Below are 22,266 nucleotides of genomic sequence, written 5' to 3'. Positions count from 1 at the left end.
CCGCTGACACACACCAACCTCCTTGGGTGCTTTGGTATTCAAACGTATAAACTGTGTGTGTGTGTGCGTGTGCGTGTGTGTGTGTGTGTGTGTGTGTGTGTGTGTGTGTGTGCGTGTGCGTGTGTGTGTGTGGGGGGGGGGGGTATCTTCGGGTTTATCTGGCTCTCAACCTGGTGTCACAGAGTTCTTCGGGGATTTCCTCCTCTCTAGCATAGCTGCACTTTTCACAGTTGGTCACACTGCTTATATTTGAATATCATGTGTCTCAAATATACAAAACAGAGGCAGAAATGTTATGGACTGTTTTGTTTTTATTTGTTTGTTGCTGTAATTCTTCTTGTTTTGTATGCACATTCATTAAACTTCACTGAGTCCACATTTGATAAAGTGTGTTGGGACAAAAAAAAAATCTGATAAGACTTTGAAGGTACAGATTTACATGGGGATAGAAGATGATTTGATTCTGACAAAACTCTCATAAAAATGAGGGTTCATTATTATATGACTTTATTATATAGGTTCTAAATGGTCTCAAAATTATATGATTTTTACAGTAACATTAATGGTTATCAGCACCTTTGTAAGTTAATTGACAGTTTCGCCTTTGTTCAGTAGATTCAAGGACCTCCGTCATAATGTTTTTTTTTAATATTTAACTGCCTAAGATGCATTTTTTTATTGCATACATTGCATAACTTTAGCAGTACTGTAGCCTATACGGCTGTAGTTTCTCCCTGACATGCAATTACAATGTAAATACATCAATACCTTTTCCTTCACTGCAAAATGCAGAATCTATGAATATGTTAATTGCATATTGAATAATGATTGACTCCCAAATTAGTTGTGATGTCACAAAAGCTGTTCCTGAGCACCTGATAACTGAAAATTAAGGTCAGCTAAGAGAAACTCTCGAGATGATGGGACATCCTCTCATGTCATTTTGCAAGGGAGTCTCAACGACCCCTATTAGTCGCGAAAACCAACTTTAGAACCATGTGGCCTAGACAGTAGTTAGTAATGTCTCTGATCGTTTTTAGATACTCGGCTGTAGGTTTCATATGCGATGAGCTGGAATGTAAGGACCGCTTCGGTGTCATTGGAGTCTGTATGACCGGACACGGAGTGCAGCACCATCTCTGTATGAAGGACGGATGAATCCCGAGGGCTCCATCTCTGTTTTTGCTGTGACACCAAACTTAAGTACATATCTGCTCCTCCAGCTATGAAGACAGAGCGCAGCTATGTAGAAACATCGGCGACATGCCGGCAGGTCAAAGACCTGCTCACAAAAGCGGCAGAGGAAGTTCCAGAGAGGCAAGACGAAAGCAAATACGTCGATATGGACTTAGTGGACGTGAAGACTGGTGAAGCAAAATCAAAGAAAAACTGTCGCTTTGGTGAGAGTGAACAAATCCCTGGCATTATTAACAACAATGGCACTGGGACTCTGTGCGCAACGGAGCCAAACCAGGAGTCGGCGATTCAAACCCAGATGCAGCCGAAGGTGTCCAAAAGAGAAGACAACAAAAACCCACAGCCAGATGAGGAATCACACACGGGAGATAGTAATCTGAGCGAGAGAAGTGAATCGGATGATTATGATGAGGAGGATGGTGTTCGTTTGGTGCTTTGTGATTACTCCATGCCGTGCGTAACGGAGGACGAGTCCCATTACATTACAACGCACGAGATTCTGCTCTCGGAGCTGTCTGATCATGAGGGGGACTATGATGGGGAGGGCTCCTCCACCCCCTGGGACATTGAGGATAACAACCAGGTATACTCATTTGTCGATTATGCTTCTTTTGACGGTGATGGAGCTTTGATGGAGAGGGAGGGCGGCCGCCAGCCTCGCTCACAGGGTGCCCCAGCAACAGTCAGCACTCTGCTTGAAAGTGATCTCTACGACGCGGTCAAGTTTACCAACTCAGATGAGAGTGTGTCAAAGCAGCAGCAGCGCAGTGGCAACAGTGCCGGACAGATCCACCTGTCAATCAAAACCACTTCCCGAGCTATAAATGACCCTAGCAACATCCAAGAACAGGAAAATATTCTTTCTCATACCAGGCGCTCTGGAGACCTGAGTCGCTACGTGTTTAGGGGAGTTGATGGGAAGGCGGAGACGTTGTGTGACAGGACTAAGTGTTTCATAGCCGCGCCCGGACGCCTACACTTTGGCGGCAAATTGAGGGGAAAAGAGGTCACCGATTATTCTAGTGGTACGTCTAGCGCTGTCAGCGAGCTCGATGACGCTGACAAGGAGGTGCGCAACCTGACAGCCAGAACCTTCAAGAGCCTGGCCTACCCTTACTTTAATGCTATAAATTTCAGCACCTCCAGTGAGTCCTCTGCATCAGAGCTAGGGGTAAACAGGTGGTCCACGTTTGTCGACCTGAAATATGGCAACATGAATATGTCACAGGGACTGGACCAAAGTGTTGTTTCCCATCAAAACTCAATGGCTTCATTCGAATTAGCCAAAAACATAGACAATAGATGTTATAAGGGCGTTGCACTGGCAAGCATCAAACCGCCCACCGGCAAGATCTTCACTCTGAATGGCAATCCTCACAGTGCATCTTCATCTACAAAGAAAATAGAGCTGATGGGGAAATTTGGTCAGGGCCACAGCGGGGTGATACGGCTCACGGAGACTCTGAATTTTCGTTGCAATGTCAAATCGGGAATGTCTGGGGGAGAAAGACGCACAAGCTTTGCACAAAACGCCGCAGGATCACGTTCCACAGATGAAGTTACCAACAGTTTGCTAAGCGGCGGGAGGAGAGGGGCAAGCAATTCGCCCACTAAAACCATGGAAGATACACATAAGAAAGCCATATTCGCTTCAAGCCTGATCAAAAATGTAATTTCTAAGAAGATTCAGTTCGAGCAGGAGCGCAAGATGGAAAGAGGGGAGATCAGTGAGCCGCATCAGACGCCCTCTCTGTGCTTTGTGCATCAGGAGGAAGACAGCCACGGGGGGAAAGGGAACAGAGAGCTGCACAGACAGAGCCCCAAGTTTTCCGTGAGTAGCTCTGAATACGCCATAATGTGCGTGGATGAATTAGGGGATATTGTGGGCAGCGGCTCATGTGATACCAAGGGTGACTGTCGGAGACAAGATACGTCCGCACCCGCACCAGAAACTAATTTGGAGCAGGCAAATGAAGCTGAAATCGATACTAAAAAAGGCGCATTGGAAGCGTGCAAAAGCACGCTGCTTCGCAGCCAAAATAGCGCGTTCCGATGCTGGAAGGACGAGGAGCTAGAGTTTCAAAAGGATCATAAAAACGATAAAACTCCGGAGGAGAAGCTGCCTTCAGCCAACCAGGGGGATCAGTACTCAGCGGCCAGCAGCAAACTGACTAAAATGTCTCATTTTAAAGTTCAAAGTTCATTTCAAAGTATCCAACTGCTGTCCAGTGATGGAGAAGTTGGGCAGCAGCTGCAGAACAGGAATTATTCTTCGTGTGGCGATGGAGGTGGGATAAAACTGCGCCCTGACAACACCTTATACATCGCAGACCCCAGGAGTGTCGCGACATCTAAATCTCCGGAACTTAAAATTAATTTAAGGACCGTAAGTGACAATAAAACAGAGCCCTCTGGCGTCTCCAAACTGCGCGCTCCTTCAACAGGCTGTCATGCAGCCCGTCTCATCAGAACAGATGACTCCACATGTCAAGCGCTGGCTGCAGCTTTAAAGGGTGAGTTTTCAGATAAAGTACCGCATTTCATGGTTAGAGACATTAGAGATAATAAGGGAAAGTTGCAAACGCCCATTCACCAAGTGAGAGACGTGCGCAAACTGGTTAAAAGTTCCTATCACTTTGTTTCTTTGGATAACAACGAAAACAAATCGAACTTTGCCTCTGCTGACATCCATGCAGAGCAAAAGACGCAAATTCCCTATCGAAATACCAATTCTGTGTCCCCTATAGTGATAAAATGTCAGTCTGTGAATACTAATAGCAACGGAAAGCAATCTGGACATGTGGAGTTAAATGATCGAGAACCGTTTGATATAGACAGATTGTCTCCAGAGGGCGCTAAATGTGCTTCACCACAAAGAGCAGCAGGCCTAGCACCCATAGGTACTTCAAATAATTGCACAGAGGGGAGCGTGGGATTAAGAATTGAGAGCAGAATAGCTTCGAAGAGGCATGACAAAATATCCGATATTACAGATAAGAAACCAGAGTCAAAGATAGCAAACCAGGGGGCCTTGGAAAAACTCCAGGCTGCTGTGAAAACCATGGAGCAGCTCTATGTGTTTGAAAAAAATGAATGGAAAAGGAAGAATAAACCCCAGCTCCTGGCAGACAGCCAGATGCTTCCCCTGATAGCTGGCCGGGAGCAAGGAGGACTTGAGAAGGAAGGAGCAAGAGGATCCAACACTTACAAAGCAGTCAGAAGAGATTCCTATCCCAACACAGACAATACACCATCAGTCGTACCTATGTGCTCCAACACAGACAGCATTCTCAGACGGGAGGACAAAGCCCTTCAGACATCTGGTAGCCATGATGACAAGCTAATGACTAAGTTCGTGCAAGCCTCTAGCACCACAGGGAGCACAAACATGTTCAGCCTCAGCTCCAGCCTCAAGACCTCCACAGCCTCAAGGACACCCCAACTAAACATAGTCACACAAACACCTTTTAGCACCAAAAGCTTTCTCCCTAAGTCAACCAAATTGCCTGTCTCATTAAAAATCAGCCCAACAAGTCTAAGTGGAAACGAAGGAGCTGAATTTAAGGAGGTGGAAAGATTTGAACGGGAATTTTCGAATGCATTAGCTGACAACGAGAACTACCTAACAATTCCAGTAAAGTCTCAACCCACCAAAACCAAACAATTACCATCAGCTGATAAAACATCAGTGTATATGTATGCCACCCAGTCACACCCCACCACTCCTCCAGGAAATGTGGAATATTGCATCAGGGCCCAGGAAGAACACAACCAGACACCAAAGCGTTCCAGCATTGTAATGGAAACACGTTCACCAGATATTCCTTCTGCTTCCATCTACCACTCCTTGCCACTAGGCATGTCCACCAATCAGCCACAGCTCTACTGCTTCTCCCCAGCAATCACCCCAGCTCCAACTTTGGACCCCTTCCAGACTACCCAGAGAAAGATGCTTCTGGATCCCACCAATGGAAACTACTACCTGGTGGACACTCCAGTGCAGCCGACTACCAAGCGTCTTTTTGACCCAGAAACAGGTCAATATGTAGATATACCAATGACGCAGCCTCCCATGACACCTGTACCTATGCCCATCTCACCTTTGGCCCTCAGTCCTGGCCCGTATGGGCACACCTACTTGATCTACCCAGGCTTTATCCCAACACCTTCGATGATACCTGCCCGAACCCTCATACAATCGCAGATGTCGATGCAGTCAGAGCCGGAGAGCGGGGAGAAAGCTTCTTCGCAGCAGACTGAGGGCATGTACGTGGAGAGTCCCTTCTACATGGCCACTGGAAAGTCTCCCCAGGTGGCTTTTGGTGAACAACAACAGGCCACTGCCAACAGGCAAACGCATGGCTTCTCCAGCATCAAGCAGCCAGTCATCAGCATCACCTCCCAGCAAGGGCCCCGAATCATTGCCCCACCTTCATTTGATGGGACAACCATGAGCTTTGTGGTGGAACACAGATGAATGGCAGGTCACCTGGACAGGTGAGTAGCTCTGACTTGACCCTGTTTATGTGCAACATCAGGTTTGAGTACATCTGAATGAATTAGGATGAATTACTGTTACTGTGTTTCGGATTTCTTCTTGGTAATTAAAAATAAGAAAATTGTTGTTGCAAAAGACATTATCAAGCCAATTAGAAGCATAGATAAACATAGATAACTTTCTTTCCTTTTACTCCTTGTTAAGAAATGAAGGGCACGTGTCTACTGAAATGCTAGAGAGCTTTTACAAATAAGTAATGACATTGAGTAAAAACAGAATTTGATGATTCGCAAATCATATAAACCCATACTAAGCCAAAATAGAACAAAGACAAAATATCAAGTGTTGAAACTGAGAAATGTTATTGTTTTATTAAAAATACTTGCTCATTTTGACTTTGATGGCAGCAACACGTTTCAAAAAAAGTTGTGACAGGGTCAACAAAAGACTGGAAAAAGTTGGAAAAGAAACACCTGGTTGAACATCTCGCAACTAATTAGGTTAACTGACAACAGGTCAGTAACATGATTAAGTATAAAAAGAGCATCCCAGAGAGGCAGAATCTCTCAGCAGTGAAAATGGGGAGGTGTTCTCCACTGTGTGAAAGACTGCATGGGCACATAAATGCAGCAGTTAAGAATAGTGTTCCTCAACGTAAAATTGCAAAGAATTTGGGGATTTAATCATCTACAGTAAATAAAATCATTAAAAAAAAAGTCAGAATCCAGAGAAATATCTGTATGCAAAGGAAAGGCCCAAAAACAATATTGGGTGGCTGTGATCTTTGGGCCCTCAAGCGGGACTACATTAAAAACAGTCCCAAATCTTTGGTGGAAATCACTGCATGGGCTTAGAAACACTTCTGAAAACCTGCATCTGCTGCAGGTTAAAACTCTACCATGCAAAAAGGACTTCATATATAAACATGATCAAGAAATGCTAAAAACTAGGGACAAGCCAGTACAGCATTATCTGTATCTGTTAAATCAACTAAATTATCTGTATCCATATCCGTACAGGGCTTAAACCGGAAATGGACAGGAACAAACCTGAAACAAACCTGATTAAAACTAGCCGATGACAAAAAATTAAGCAGAAGAGTCGTGAGTTGTTGGGCTGACAGAGTGTTTCTGTGTCATTGCATCTATGCAGCATAGAGCTGCGTTAAATAAATTTAGTATAAAAGTAGACATAGACATATTTTACTGTCTTATTTATTCTATAACTGAACACTTTCTGACTACATAGCCTTTATCAATGCATTCTTTAACATTCAAGGTAACTTAGTCACAGTCATTTTATGAATTTTCTAGTATCATATCAGTTGGATAAGGCTGCTACATATGCGATCGGTCATATACTATATATACATAACATGCATGAAAACTGAAAGAGACATCATGGGATTGTAGTGTTTGCAGCTGAACACCTCCGCTGGTGATAGCACTTGCAATTTAACTTGTGAATTCTGATATCACTGTTTAGACACAGAGGATTACTGATGTAAGAATCTTTATGGGCAAGGTGTTTGAATGTGTGTGTATGTGTCTCTGTGTGTGTGTGTGTGCGTGTGTGTGTGTGTGTCGACTAAGTGTACAGAAAGGTCAGGCGGATGGCAGGAGTTTGTCATGTCTGTACGTGCATGGAAAAGCTTCAGCTGCTGCCGGACATCAAGAGACTGGCTGGCAGGTCTCAGCAGGATCACTCGGCTTTTTATAGGAGCAGTCATTTAAAGAAAGAGGGAGTGAGAAGCAAGGTTCAATAAGCACAGCATGCAACATCGCAGTACCAGTGGGTTAACATTTGTAGTTCCTCTTTATATTTGAGAATGAGACCAAAATACAGGCGAGCAGTTATGTTTATGAATAAATCACTTGAATTGCCGTGCAGGTCTTTTCTCCTAAATATCACAAAATGTATGGAAGTTGAATAATGTCACAATGATTATGTCTGCAAGAGCAAAATCTAAATGTACATTGACAGATTTGTAAAGGGTTTACAAGCAAACACAAATTTTCTGGAGACCAAAAGTGTTCAAAATCACAGTCACATCAAATATGAGATGCATTTTTAGACATCTAAGAATGACAATGAAGGTTTGTTGATCAGTCCACCATTTTAGCTTGCGAACCTAAGGTTCACTGAAGACAAACAACAAGGGGCAGCTGCCTCCATCTCCTGGTTGGACCGTTTGGTCTGGTCTTTAGACTGGAGGTGATAACCCCCAAAATATTACTGACTGTGGTTCCAAGAGCTGAACAGAAAGATTTCCAAAAACTGTGATATGAGCTTGGGTCTGTTTTCAGAGATGACTGCTGATCAGTGGGAATGCCGTGTGAGCACAACTCACTGGATTACTAGAAAGTGCACCGCAGCGGTTTGAAGGGAACGAGAGGGGCTGATTTTATTGGCCTTTACCGAAGTCGCAAGTGACACATCTTTTAACGATCTATTCTCTCTCCACTGCACCGCGCTGCTTGTGTTCACCAAAATACCGAACATTTTTGCCACGCCTACATTCACCCCCGTGCCCCCGCTTGCGATGCACCTGCGCTGGGCCAATGCAGACAGAAATAAGGCCCTACTGTTTTATCTGTTTATGTTGTGTTCATAAGAACTCACTGTCTGATTTGATTTCTTGATTCCCCAACAGGGCTGAGCTCTGAGTGGATGCTGGATTGCGCTATGTTTTGACCTCTACATTTTTGTTTTGTGTTTTTATTTTTATTTTATTGATGGATATGATTTTTGAAGGCCTTTGGATAAAAAATAAAAGGGCTAATTTTCATCCTGCTTCATGTTTTCTAACTTTGATAAGTATGCATTTTTTGCTCTGTCCCTACACTGCAATTTTTTTTTAAAAGTGTACCAGTTTCAACTATAATTTGAAAAAAAATACTTTACAGACTATGCTGCACTGACTTTTCTAGCACAGTAATCAGCCCTCCCCAAAACAAATCAGACTGTAATTCTTAAAATTCTCTTTTTTGAGAATGTCAGATTATATCATTTTGTTGATTTTGTAATTTATTTGATAAGATAAAGTCAGACCAATTGAACGCCAATAGATTATTATATAATGCCATCATGATTTAATTTGACACTATACAGTATATATCCAAATATTCGTGCCAATTAACTCTTTCTTACTGTTTCTTGTGTTATTGCTTCAAAATGCACAAAAATATGTATTTATCACTGTGTTTTTATGTGCATGGAAATATCATAATTAGTTTAGCAACTTTGCTAAATTCATTGATATAATATTGCTATGAAATGTGTGCGATAAACATGCTCACAGACATCTTGGAGATTTTTTGTTATGCACTTGTCATACATGGACTATATAGCAGATTATTCAAGTCATCTGTGAAGAGTATGGAAAGCTGAAATGGGCAGGATGCATGATAATAATGACAATAATAATTTTCATGAAGTGTCCAATGATAAGATAACTCCTTGATCACATACGAATAAAAACAGCCAATCTTTCTTCCTTCTTACTGAAATATAAAGAATAGAATTTTATTTTTCCAAACAGCTTCCAATTGACACTCAAGTGAAAACTAAACAACCACATACTGTACCTGCACAGTTGACTGTGGTGTTGACAGGAGGCCCAGCTAGCATCTCTTGGCTCCTCCTGTGCTTGATTTTATTGTCAACGGTTATATGTCACAGCTCACGGATTGGCTGTAAGAATAACGATGTGATTGGCAGATATACCTGAGAATATCATGAGAAAACACTGCAAAACAGTGTTTGTGAGAGGATCTGTTGGCTTTCCAAAGCACGAGACTCATAAATGGTGTAATTTAAGAATCACGAGTGCGCTTTTAAGTGAAGTTTTGTGTCACCACACCACCAGTTTTGTACTTAATGGAAAACCTTATTTACTTTTTAACCCCTCTAAAATATGTATAAAGTTGGGTTATCATACAGCTGCAGGATTCTGTCCAGCAAACAGAGCTTTACTGTGTGACCCAAAACCTGATCTACTTTCTAGCTCAGTTTGACATTAATTTACATATGTATAATTTTTTTCTACGACATTGTATTGGCACTGAGTTTTTGTTTTGTACCAAGGAGTACACAGACTGTGGATCTGCTGGACAGTCCATCCATCTTTCATTTTTAAGAAACTGTTGGAAATATATTATTATGTTGCCAGTGTGCTAAAAAAAGTATTTTATAATAAATGTTATAGCTATTTTAGATTGATTGATGTGTTTGTTGTAAAGGAATAGTACATGTCTTGAACCATATAGGGTAATATTGCAAAGGTGTAATAAGTTTTAGTTTTTTCTGCTGAGATGTTTTACTAAAAAAAAACACGAAAAATGGTCATCTTTGGTCGCTGTTTAGGATTTTAATGTTGTGTCATCACAGATGCCCTCTGCTAACTTTATCAAAACTGTGTTTGTAGGATGTTGTGAAATTCATTGGGAAGAGTCTAAATTTAAAGGGTCAATTAGAAAAATCTTATTTTATATGGAAGAAAAAACAAACCAATGTGGAAATCAACAAAATGTCAGTTGTGCTCAATCGAGACGCGTTCTGATATAGACCTGTGTCCTTCCGTAAAAAAGGAGGGGTGGTGTCTTGAAAGACTGTAACTTCAATGATAAACATACATTGTTTGTATTTGCAGTTTTTTACAATACATAGTTGTGTTTTATCGTTGAGTGACTCCTAGCAACCTTGTGAAACAACATCATCTGTTTAAAGTCCTCCAAACAACTTACAGCAATAGAATGATCACATCATACAAGGTTAACTTGTTTTGTTGTTTTTAATTCTGTTCCAACTATATTGTTGTTTAATGTGAGGACTTTATCTGATGTTTGTTTGTCTGTATGTAATTTTTAAAACTTGAGTGAATGGACTCTAGGTACAATTACTTAAATATACGAATGCCTACTTAATACACTAGCTGTTAAAGTAAAATAAATAGAATAAAACTATCACATAGTATAAAACGGGGGTGAAATAAATAACTTCCCAGTATTTTCTGCAACTTTGACAGTAATATTATTGTAGTATATTTTGACTTTCACAAATTCAGCATGCTATAAGTCTTTTAAAAATATCTTCCCTAAGACCTCCCACCTGCTTCAGAACTAGTGAATGTATATTGTGAATATAAAAGATGTGTTATATTTTGTTATGGAGAGAATAGGTGAGGACGTTTGAGACTTCAGAAATAAAGTGGTGAGTGCACAACGACACGAATGAACACAAGACAAGCAATGAAAAATGTTCGGTGTCTTTTTCAAGGCAAAAAGAATAATGGCTGACAAGGACATGATATTCTTCAGGTTTCAAGTTTTTCATTGTGATATGGTTAACAAATGTAGAGTGTCGGGTCTACATATTATTGTCAAATGCAATGCTGCAAGGTATGTCACATCAGATGCTGCTGTGAAATGTGTTTGTGGATTGTGAAAATTCAATAAACATACGACTCCTGTCATCACTTGTTGCATGACCACATATCGACAAAGTTCCATAATCTGTTTATTCAATTTAAAGTTTCATGTATTGTCTCATTCCCTACTTCAGGAATAAGTATCTTTGAGGTTTGAATTCATTCACACTGACAGCACCTTTGGTAGGCTGATTTATGCATTCTCACTTTTTTTTTTTGTAAATATCTGTGTTTTAGTATAGAAGAAACGCAGAGGGAAACTTTTAAAATGTTGTAATAAACCTCAATTTTTTTTTTTATCCAAGATGCTAAATCCTAAAATTTAGTCTAATAGGGCACAAATGAAGTTAATTCAGCAAAGTGACTCAATTATATCAGTAATGCAGCAATATCTATTATAATATCTAATAGCTACTAGTTCATCCATCTATCAATGGATAGATGGATGAACCCAGACCCACTTTATCTTGTGGTCAGAGCCTGCAGCAGCAGGAGGTGGAGACAAAAAGCTGCAGTCCTTTGGACAGTTTTCAGGAGCCTTCAGTCTTCACAGGAAATCACAGAAACACAGACATTCTGCTAGAGCTAAATGAAATATCATCAAACCCAGAGATCAGCCTGTACACATCTTCCAGTTTTAATAATAACGGGTGAAACGACTGAAATGCTATGCAGGCAATCTGTGATCTCCGTTCATGGTTCTACCTCCACTTTACATTAATTGTCATGCAAGTCAGCATCATTTTAGTTTATAAATCAGCTGACCAGACCTGTCCATCTCAAACTACATAAATAAATTTAAAACATAAAATAATCAATAACAATCAAAAACAGAGGAAAGAAATATAAGACAATAACTTTCACTTTAAATCAGAAGGCTATCAGGGCTTCACATCCATACAGATGTTATTTTTAGAGTTCTTCCATCCCGTTTACCACATGTTTTAATGTTGTTAAATACAACCCCATTTCCGAAAAAGTTGGGACGCTGTGTAAGATGTAAATAAAAACAGAATCCAATGATATGCAAATCCCATAAACCCATATTTAATTGCAAATAGACCAAAGACAACATATCAAGCATTGAAATGGATGAAATGTTATGGTTTTATGTTCAGTATATGCTCTGTTTGAATTTGATGGCAGCAACACGTCTCAAAAAAGTTAGGACAAAGTCAACAAAAGACTGGAAAAGTTTCGTAAAGCTAATAAACACACCCGGTGGAACATCTCACAACTAAAAAGGTTAATTGGCAACAGATCTGTAACATTATTGGGTATAAAAAGATCATTTCAGAGAGACAGAGTCTCTCAGCAGTGATAATGGGGAGAAGTTCGTCACTCTGTGAAAGACTTTGTGGGAAAATAGTGCAAAAGTTTAAGAATATTGTTCCTCAATGTAAAATTGCAAAGAATTTGGAGATTGCATCATCTATGATTCATAATATCATTAAAAGATTCAGACTCTGAAGAAATCTCTGGATCACGGTGATCTTCAGGCATTCAGGCAGCACTGCATTAAAAACAGACACAATTCTGTAGTGGAAATCATTGAGAAACTTCTAAAAAGTACTTTTTGTGAACAGTTCATCGCTGCATCTATGAATGCAGGTTAAAACTCTACCATGCAAAGAAGAAATCAGATATAAACATGATCCAGAAACACTGCTGCCTTCTCTGGGTCGGGGCTCATTCAACATGGACTGAGGTGAAGTCAAAAGCTGCTCTGTGGTCTGACAATTTTTTTTATTTGATGTTCTTTTTGGAAATCATGTCCTCCAGGCTAAAGAGCAGAGGGACCATCCAGCTTGTTATCAGCGCTCAGTTAAAAAGCCAGCATCTGTGACGGTACGGGAATGCATTAGTGTACATGACATAGGTAGCTTGTACATCTGGGAAGGAACCATGAATGCTTAATGATATATTCAGGTTTTGGAGCAACATATGCTGCCATCCAGACAATGTCCCTTTCAGGGAAGGCCTTGTTTATTTCAATAAAACAATGATAAACTGCATTCTGCACATGTTTCAACTGCGTGGCTGTGTACTTGAAGAGTCTGGGTACTAAACTGGCTCCCCGCAGTCCAGACTTGTCTCCAATTTAAAACATTTTGGCGCATTATTGAAATGAAAAACATGACAAAGGAGACCTGGGACTGTTGAGCAGCTAAAATTATATCTTAGGCAATAATAGGACAACTTTCCACTTCCAAAACTCCAGAAACTGGTCTCCTCAGTTCCCAAACATTTACATAGTGTTGCAAAAAGAAGAGGTAATGCAAAACAGTGCTGTCCCAACTTTTTTTGAGATGTGTCGCTGGCATCAAATTCAAAATAAGCATAGATTTTACACAAACCAACAAAATGTATCTTGCCTTAGATAAACAATCAGAGACTGCATAACTGACATCTGGATCTGATAACATTTTATTAGATCGGGATCAGATCTAACAAGGACGTGAATGTTTCTGTGACTTCCCGCTCAGACGGGTCAGACTGAAGGCTGTTGAAAACCGCCTGGACTGGATTGCAGCTGTTTTGTCTTCGACCCCCGGCCCCGCTGCCTTCGTCCTCTCGTCTGTTTCACAGGCGAGGCGCAATTCATCTGCCTAATTTCTGACGGTACGTGAACGCATCTGTCGCTAAAAAAATGACGTCACACACGCGCCACAACATAACGTGGAGTTGCGAGGGGTTCGTGGAGTAGCTCGTAAGTTGCGGAGTGTAATAACTTGATTTTTTTGTGTTTTTTTCTGGCTGTGTAGTATATACTTCGGTTATTCAATACTTTAAAAAAAAATAATAATAATAATTCGTTTTATCGTGAAAGTATAAAGTAAAGACTTATCGATTTGGCTGTTAAATGCCACCGAGTAGCGTTCAGTGAAGAGCCGCCGGCGAGGTAACGTCCAACAGCTCGTCGACCCCAGACGACGTCGTCAAGTTCATCCCGTTACGCATGGAGGATGACGGCGTGAGGAGCGACACCGGGGCCCGGCGGCAGAATGAAAACGGGGAGAAGGAGAAGACTGACGGAGAAGCTGCGGGAGAAAACCAAACTGTGTCCAAAAGGCGGATGAAGAAGCTCCTGAGGCAGCAGAAGTGGGAGGAAGAGAGGGACTTCCGGAAGTGAGTAGTAGGGGTCATTTCGACCCGCTGAGTCATTTGACTTTACAGAAATGTGATTATTTGTTGAACGTGTTATTATGTTTGTGCTCGTTAAATAGATTGACAGGGTAGCCACAGTTCTCCTCACGTCAAACTCAATTAAAAGATCTTGTCAGCGGAAGGTTTCTTGCTCGTATGAGCAATTTGCCCGTAAGAAAGAGAATTAAAAAAAAAAAAAAAAGCTTGAAATCAAATTAATTTAAACTCTATATAAGCAGATGAAGCCCCATTTACGCGCAGCAGATTCTGTTTCTGCAGTTGTTGTTGTTTTTTTTTTGCGTATATATTATGCGTTTTAAAGTCTGTTCACACGTGCCCCCTCCTCCCCCCCCCGTCAGCAGCTGCGTTTGTGTCTCCCCCCCCTCGGCAGGCAGAGACGAAAGGAGAGGAAGCAGCAGCGTCGACTGCAGAGGCAGCAGCATCGCCACCAGGAGGAGGAGGAGGAGGAGGAGGAGGGGGGACAAGGACACAGCGCCAGGAAACGTCCGCACAAAGAGGTGACGCCCAGTTCCCTGAGGCTGGTGGTGGACTGCAGCTTCGACGACCTAATGCTCATCAAGGTAAATGGGTCAGGGGACGAGCCAACCCGCCCCGCCCCCCCTTTGGGCAAGCGTCTCTTCTTTCGCCCCCCCTGACGATTTTGTTGCTTCCTCAGGACGTTCGGAAGCTTCACAAACAGATCCAGCGGTGCTACGCCGAGAACAGACGAGCCTCGCGCCCAGTGCAGGTCCGGAAGCAGATAACGTGTCTACATCGACAAATGTCAGCGTTGGCCCTTTTCAAAAAAAAAAAATCCGGCACCGGTGTGACGTTTGACCTTTTCCTCCCCTCGCTTTCTGCAGTTGTACCTAACGAGCCTGGGGGGACAGCTGAAGCAGAGCATGGATGAAAAGGACAAAGGATGGGTGAACTGGAAGGTGAGCAGTCAGGCCTCTGCAAAATGATCACTTGACGGTATTTTACAACCGTGAAATCGATTGGCCGAAGGAGGTTTTACGAACTGCCAAAGCCTCAGGGGAAGAGAAAGCCGCGTGAAGCAAATACCTCGCGAACACGAACGAACAGAATTTTGCTAAAGCTCCGTGCGGACAAAAAAAAAAAAAGCACGCCCGCCTACGCTGACGTCACAACCGCTCTGCAGTGAGCTCGCGTTATCGCACCGGTTCCCAAATCAAGTTGGCAAATACATTTTCCACTTCCTCCATTTTCCCACGAAAGCTGAATGTCGCACTGAGCCAACGAAATTCAAAGGAGCAAAAGGTGACCTTTGGCTTTTATTCTGAAAGGGGACAATTTCAGCACACGGTGGGATGAATGTTGTTATTGTTCGTTTGATGTTGTGTTTATTATCGCTCTACAGTCTTAACTACGCAGAGGTCGTGTAACTGTGCGCGCGGTGTGCTGTATGCGCAGGACATTACCATTAAACCGGAGCACTACAGCGAAGTTGTGGCCAAGGAGGAGCTGGTGTACCTGACCTCAGACTCTCCCAACGCGCTGGAGGAGCTGGACCCGAAGAAGGCCTACGTGATAGGAGGCCTGGTGGATCACAACCACCACAAGGTCCGCCCCGGCTGCACACCCGCCGCGAGACGCGCGCTGCGATGCTCGCTTTGGATTTGGTCCGTTAACCGCGTCCACGTTTGTTTGCAGGGCGTTACCTTCGAGAGGGCAAAGCAGCTGGGGATCGAGCACGCCCAGCTTCCCCTGAGCAGCTTCGTCAAAATGAACAGCCGGAAGGTTCTGGCCGTCAATCACGGTAAGGACCGGTGTCAGACCGATACGGCGGATTCGGTCTGTATTCCAATCCCATTTAGACTCCCAAAACCCCGCAATGACAAAGTCGAAACGTGTTTTTTTTTTTACTTGAGACACCTCCGTCCGTCGGGACCCCGCTGATGCCATTGTCTTGCGCGGCCAGAATATTCATCTTCGTCGTGCTATAACGAACGCGTACGCTTGACGCACAGTAAAAGACTTCCTGAAATGGGACGAATAGGAAAAATGGCACGCAAAAGTGGCAAAAAAACAAGCAAACAGTGCTGGAGCCTAAACCGCAGGCAGCGCAAAGGTGACGTTTCAGTGGGAGTTGGTGAGCCCCCCCCCCCCCCCAAAAAAAAAAAAAAAATCTTTGTCGCATGTCAACCTCTAAGGGGCGCTATAATTAAGGTTGACGCATTTTGTTGACTTAAGTTAAACCGTAAGTCACACATTCAATTGCTTTATATCCTTGTGTTTTTTAGATGGAGCTGCATCCGCTGGTATAGGCCATACCCATTTCTGCCTTTATATATATTGTCTTCTGCAAAAAATTACAAATGAGTCAAGAATGAGTTTGTGAGTCAAAACAAAATTTGGGTGAAAACCCTAAAACCTCTTTTTTTTTTTAATGTTATGGATAAAAAAATTTTTATATAAGAAGGAAGCTGGTGATGGTGAGGAGGAGGTAGAGCGATATGTTAGGCAGTCGCTCGGGGTAAGCGGGGACAGTGGGCGAGCTGGGAGTGTCGAGAAGAAAAGACTCAGTCGGCGCATGAAGGCAAGTTGTATTTGCTTTCTGCCGAAAGCAACATTCAACGTGCATCCGTCGCCGCCAAACGTCAAGCAGCGGGAATGTAGACCTCTCCATTTTGTTCAGCGGTCGTGACTTTGAGCAAAGATACCTTGTTACCGAGGCTTTGTGCAGGGTAGTGTCTTGCTTTGGTGGTGTTTGGGCATTGCAAAGCATACTGTCAGCTCAGCATACCGAGAAGTCGTGAGGCGTTTAGCAGGGGAAGACGAGTAGCAATATTGAGTCAGTTGACCTTTGCGGTGTTATTTGGCATTATTATGGCACTTTGTGTGTGTGTGTGTGTGCGCTTTAAAAATAGCTTATTTCATCCTTTGTCTCTTAGCTCCCTCTACTGGTGAATACCGCACACTATCTCGGTTGTTGGTTTTCTAAGATAAAACAAAACAAAACATGCACCTCAGGTTAGATGGCAGATGCTGCTGTAGCGAAAAAAAAATGTCCCCTCGGGGATTAATAAAGTCAAAATAAATAAATAAACTAAATAAATAAATAAAAGAGCTGGGTCTTCATCTGCCTCCTAAGCTCCCTGCGATAAGCACTCGGTTCATAATCAGCTGGTGTGAGTCAAGTCCAGGTCTTGCCAAGAGGGTTCGGGCAATGCCAAGGCACTTTAAAAAAAAAAAAGAAGTATTTTTTTAAATCCATTACACCATGGAAAATACATAAAATCTGTGTAACTTGTATATAGAACATTATATTCCATCTTTGCAATACACTGATTAACTTCATGAACCCAAGGATATAAGGGTAATTTCACTACCTTCACCATTAAGTGGGTGAGCCGTCATATCTCGGTTATCTCGGAACAGCACAGGCTATCCAGATTTTTTCCATCGTCCGGTATCGCAGATATTTTATATCCTTATATCAAGAAAAAAATATTTAACGTGTGTAAGCATTAAATGCTGACCAGATATTATTTTATAATGTATGAAAAGTTACGGCTTTTCTTGCGTGACGATGTTGGTTTGTCCCACTGCCTTCGAATGGTTTTGAAAGTGCGCTTTCCCCTCCCGCAGTGTTTGAGATCATCCTGGCGTTTCTGGAGAAGGGAAACTGGCAGGAGGCCTTTTTCACCATCCTGCCTCAGAGAAAAGGAGCAGTGGCCGTCGACCAGGATGGAACAAACTCTGTGGAAAAAGAGGAGGAAGATTCAGATTCCGACTCTGACCCCGACGCAACGGAGCAAACTAAGAAAAGAGCGTAGCGCTTTGAACAAATAGACAACAGTTCCAACAACCGACGCTATGAGAACGAAGGGTGGGGAAATTTATGTTAAGATTTACCTATTTGGTTATATTTGAAGAAACATAGTCATGGGTCAAGAGGAGAAATACAATTCATAAATTATCTAAAAGCACAGGTACTATATACATATATATTTAAAAAAAAAAAAACCATACATTATTTTCATGTAATGAAGGATGGAGCATATTTGCTACGATCTTTGATCAAATGCAATATTCAATATTTCAATGTAAACACTCAGTTATGAAATAGTTTTTCTTATCACTGCCCACACGTTTGGGTACTTTTCCTATATTCAGGGCTGAATTACCAAACACAGCTGCTCAGGAGTTGGCAGTGCCTGATCTAGTTAAAATCTCGTCCGAAGCTTTTATTTTAGTACAAACAAAATCCACATTGAATTAATAATTGCTAAATAATATGTACACCTTGCAAAGTGGAGGGTATTCGGGGAGCCAAAGCAGGTTAGTACGGCCTTGCCTACATCCAAGAATCAGACCATCAGGAGCAAAGTAACCAAACCAATATACCATTAAAGGACATTAAAGAATGATGGTACAACTGGGACAATATTTGAATTTAAAATATATTTCGGGGTTGTTGTTTTTTTCCCCTCATTTTGTTAAAGGACTGCAAGAGCCCACTCCCAGTGTTCCCAGTTTGAAAGTTGGTGGATTGTTCACAAATACATGTCGTTTATTTTATAATTTTCTTAAATTAAATTTGAGTATTTATTGTTATTTTACGTCATTGATCCCCCCCCCCCCCTTTTTCTTTAGACTCGCAGCTTTGGCAGGACACAACAAAACTTGTGAAACCTCGTGACCAATAATTTTTTTTTGTTTTACTATAAAGTATGTTTGTATATTTATTGAACAATTAAGGACAACCCTACAGTCAACAATCACTGCATTTTACAACGGTTTACTGCACTTACATTAATTCTTCATATTCTACACCATGTGTAATGTTATATCCGTTGCTTTACCTCTGGGTCCTGTGGAAACCCCCCCTCCCCCCCCCCCCCCAAAAATGCCAAATCTTACCATGTTTTCTTCTAAATACAGTTTATGGTCGTGCAGAAATTTGACACGCTTCAGGCTCGGCGGTTAGATTAGCTCACTGGCTTCCCATTATCATCTGTTGAATTTTATTTCAGGAAGTCCATTAGACGTTGGTAATTTGTAATAAATATCAGATGATGTACGATTAGGCCTGCAATGAAAATTCTTTCACCATTTGAATCCCTGAAATCATCTGTTTCTTTATTCCAATGGTTTTCTGCTTAAAAAAAAAATGTCTAGTGACATATCTCAATTTTCTCAAAAACCTATTTATGCTAACTCGTTTTAGAATATTATTTTTTTTTTATTTAATTTAAATTTTTCTTAACTGCCAAATAATACAAATTGGCTGAACCAAACGTTAACCAACATGATGGGTCTGAGCTTTGCTGAGAAGTCCCAAGATGTTTTGCCACTAGGGGGGCGCTACAAATGGTTTATATCTCATTTTTGGACAGATTTGCACAAAATCTGTTTTTTTATGATCTGAGGTCATGTCTCAGTTAATGCAAAAAAAAAAAAATGTAGTGATAGATGAAAGTGGGCATAGCTTATCACAAGAAAAAAATAAAAAAGGTGAAACAACTTTTTGTTGTACATTTTAATTGAAGTGGTTGAAAAAACAGTTTCTTCTCCGCGTCCTCCCGTAAACACAACTGCTTTGTTGCAACTTGTAAAGATAACGGACAACGGTTCCCATTGAGTCACTGAATTGAACCTGGGACATTGCGTCGTTCTTACAAAACAAAAATGGTTCCAACAGCCCCGGATGAACAGAGAGGCTTCACCTCCAGCTCGCAGCTCAGCCAGGGTTAAACCTGAAGATGGGAATCTCCCGGGCCATACACTGCTACGAGCAGAGGATCCAAGAGCGCTTTTACTCCTCTGACCCGGGTCCCAGTTCCCGGGTTCAGTACCTGGCTGCGCGGTATGCTGATAACAATCTGGCACTAAACCCCCAGAAGACCAAGGACATCATCGTGGACTTCAGGCCAGCAAGGAGACATGCACACACCCTCATCTACATGAATGGTGCTGCAGCGTTGTTTCCGGCTTCAAGTCCCTTTAGCGTACACATCTCAGATGATCTGACGTTGTCCCTAAACTCCTCCATCCTGGTCAAAAAAAAAAAAAAGATCCAACAGCGCCTTTACTTTCTGCAAAGCCTTAAGAAAGCTGGACGGTGGACTTTTTTTTTTTTTTTTTTTTTATCGCTGCACCATCAAGTGTACTCACAACCTGCATCTCTGTATGGTATGGCGAGTTCTCTGTAGCGGACTATAAAGCACTCCAGCGGGTGATGAAAATTGCCCAACAAATCACCGGCACTCAAGTTTCCCACCGTTGAGAACATTTATCACAGGCCCTGCCTGGGCAGTGTCAGAAACGTCCCCACGGATGCTTCCAACCCTAACCACGGACTCACCCTTCACCCTCCTTTCATTCGGCAGGTGATCCAGAAGCCGGAAGTCGCCGGCACCAGCAGGCTCAGGTAGAGCTTCTTTCCTGAGGCCGTGACCCTGCTTAACTCCACACCTCTTCTCAAATAACTCAATTGCACTCATAACTGCGCTGTTTTAGGCCAAATTCTACCTTTCAGTTATATTACATTAAACATACATACCGGGTGCACTATTTATACTGCCGTTACTGCACTATTAGTAGCAAACTTAACTAATCAGTAACATTGTATACATACAACCAGATGTAAATATGCTGCTCCTCCGTCCATCCGTTATACCCGCTTTATCCAGAACAGGGTCACGGGGGAGGGTTCACCCTGGACAGGCCAATAACAGAAACAAAGACCACTCGCATCTAAGGGCAATTTTTTTTTGTTGAACCAATTAACCTGACATACATGTCTTTGGACGGTGGGAGGAAGCCAGAGTACCTGGAGAGAACCCATTGAGGCATAGCGAGAACATGCAAACTCTACACAGAAAGGCCCAGGATTAAACCCAGAACCCTCTAGCTGTGAGGCGACAGTGCTAACCACTGCGCCGCCCCTCCTACTGTCCATATACAGTATGAACATACAATCTGTATTTGCATTCTACAAATATCCACTTTTCCTCTGTACATACGTGGTCAATAATCACCTGTAAATACTACCCCGTACCTCAATCACTGTACATATTATAAGATATAGCATTCTGCACTAATCCTGTTGAACTTGCACTTATCTGTAAAAAAAACCCAAAAAAAAACACCATCTTTGCACTTCTGGTTAGCTGCTTGCCACTTTTGTTTGGCATTGTACTTGTACTTGGCACAATGACAATAAAGTTGAATCTAATCTAATTTAATCAACTATTTGAAGACCAAAATCTGGCCATTTCAGCAATGTGCCCTTTACATTTAGCTATGTCTGTTAATTCCTGTTCTTCCTATGACTTATTCATCAATTTAGCTGACAGTTCAAATGTCGCATCCATAACCTACAGCTATTTCAATATCTTTGTTACTTTTAGCTATGTGTTACCATTTATATATCTTGGCCTATCTGACCATTTATCCGATACGTTTTAGCTAGATATTTAGCCAATCATTATTTTAACTATTTATTTTTTGATAACCATTTGGTTACCTATAATTCTAGCTAACATTTGATACATTTAGTCAGTCATATAATCCATAATTTTTTTTTTTTTAGCAAACTTTCAATCCAATTTTTCAATTCAGTTTTATTCATATAGAGCCAAATCACAACACAAGTTATCTCAGGGCACAGGACATATTAATGTCAAGACCTTACTATCAAATTTTATGGAGAGAAAACTTAACAGTTCAACAATTCCCACAGGAGGTGCATCGGAAAGGAAAAACTCGTAACGAGAAAGAAACCTTGGACAGAACCAGGCTCGTAAACATACAGCTGCAGACCTAGAAGTACCTGCACGGGGGAGGGAGGGTGGACAGGAAGGAGCCCAAACTACAGGAGAGAGCAGACATAGTTAAAGTCGCGCAATGGTGCCGTATAATACGTGGGGGGGGGGGGGGTTAAAGATAAGAGTATAGTAGAGGAGCACAGGCCATTAGAAGCACAACTAAGGGATGGTTCAGGATCACCTGAGCCACGCCTAACTAT

At 41.9% G+C, this 22,266-nt stretch overlaps 2 protein-coding genes across 2 annotated transcripts; both read left to right on the top strand.

The window, feature by feature from the left end:
- The first annotated feature begins 1,037 nt into the window (after window positions 1–1,037).
- Window positions 1,038–11,190, top strand: cunh4orf54 (chromosome unknown C4orf54 homolog). The gene is made up of 2 exons (XM_069159046.1): window positions 1,038–5,694; window positions 8,349–11,190. The coding sequence occupies exon 1, from the start codon at window positions 1,226–1,228 to the stop codon at window positions 5,672–5,674; it is 4,449 nt and encodes a 1,482-aa protein (XP_069015147.1). The 5' UTR covers window positions 1,038–1,225; the 3' UTR covers window positions 5,675–5,694; window positions 8,349–11,190.
- A 2,610-nt stretch (window positions 11,191–13,800) lies between these two features.
- trmt10a (tRNA methyltransferase 10A) lies at window positions 13,801–19,760 on the top strand. Its single transcript, XM_069159045.1, has 7 exons — window positions 13,801–14,252; window positions 14,662–14,851; window positions 14,947–15,018; window positions 15,134–15,208; window positions 15,705–15,854; window positions 15,945–16,050; window positions 17,883–19,760. Exons 1-7 carry the CDS (start codon window positions 14,083–14,085, stop codon window positions 18,068–18,070), a joined length of 951 nt encoding a protein of 316 aa, XP_069015146.1. The 5' UTR covers window positions 13,801–14,082; the 3' UTR covers window positions 18,071–19,760.
- The last annotated feature ends 2,506 nt before the right edge of the window (window positions 19,761–22,266 follow it).

The sequence above is a fragment of the Embiotoca jacksoni genome, unplaced genomic scaffold (assembly GCF_022577435.1).
Source record: "Embiotoca jacksoni isolate LCO1_2020_lvr unplaced genomic scaffold, fEmbJac1.0.p SCAF_24, whole genome shotgun sequence".
Taxonomy (NCBI): Eukaryota; Metazoa; Chordata; class Actinopteri; family Embiotocidae; genus Embiotoca; species Embiotoca jacksoni.
This window is presented reverse-complemented; position numbering and strand designations above follow the sequence as displayed.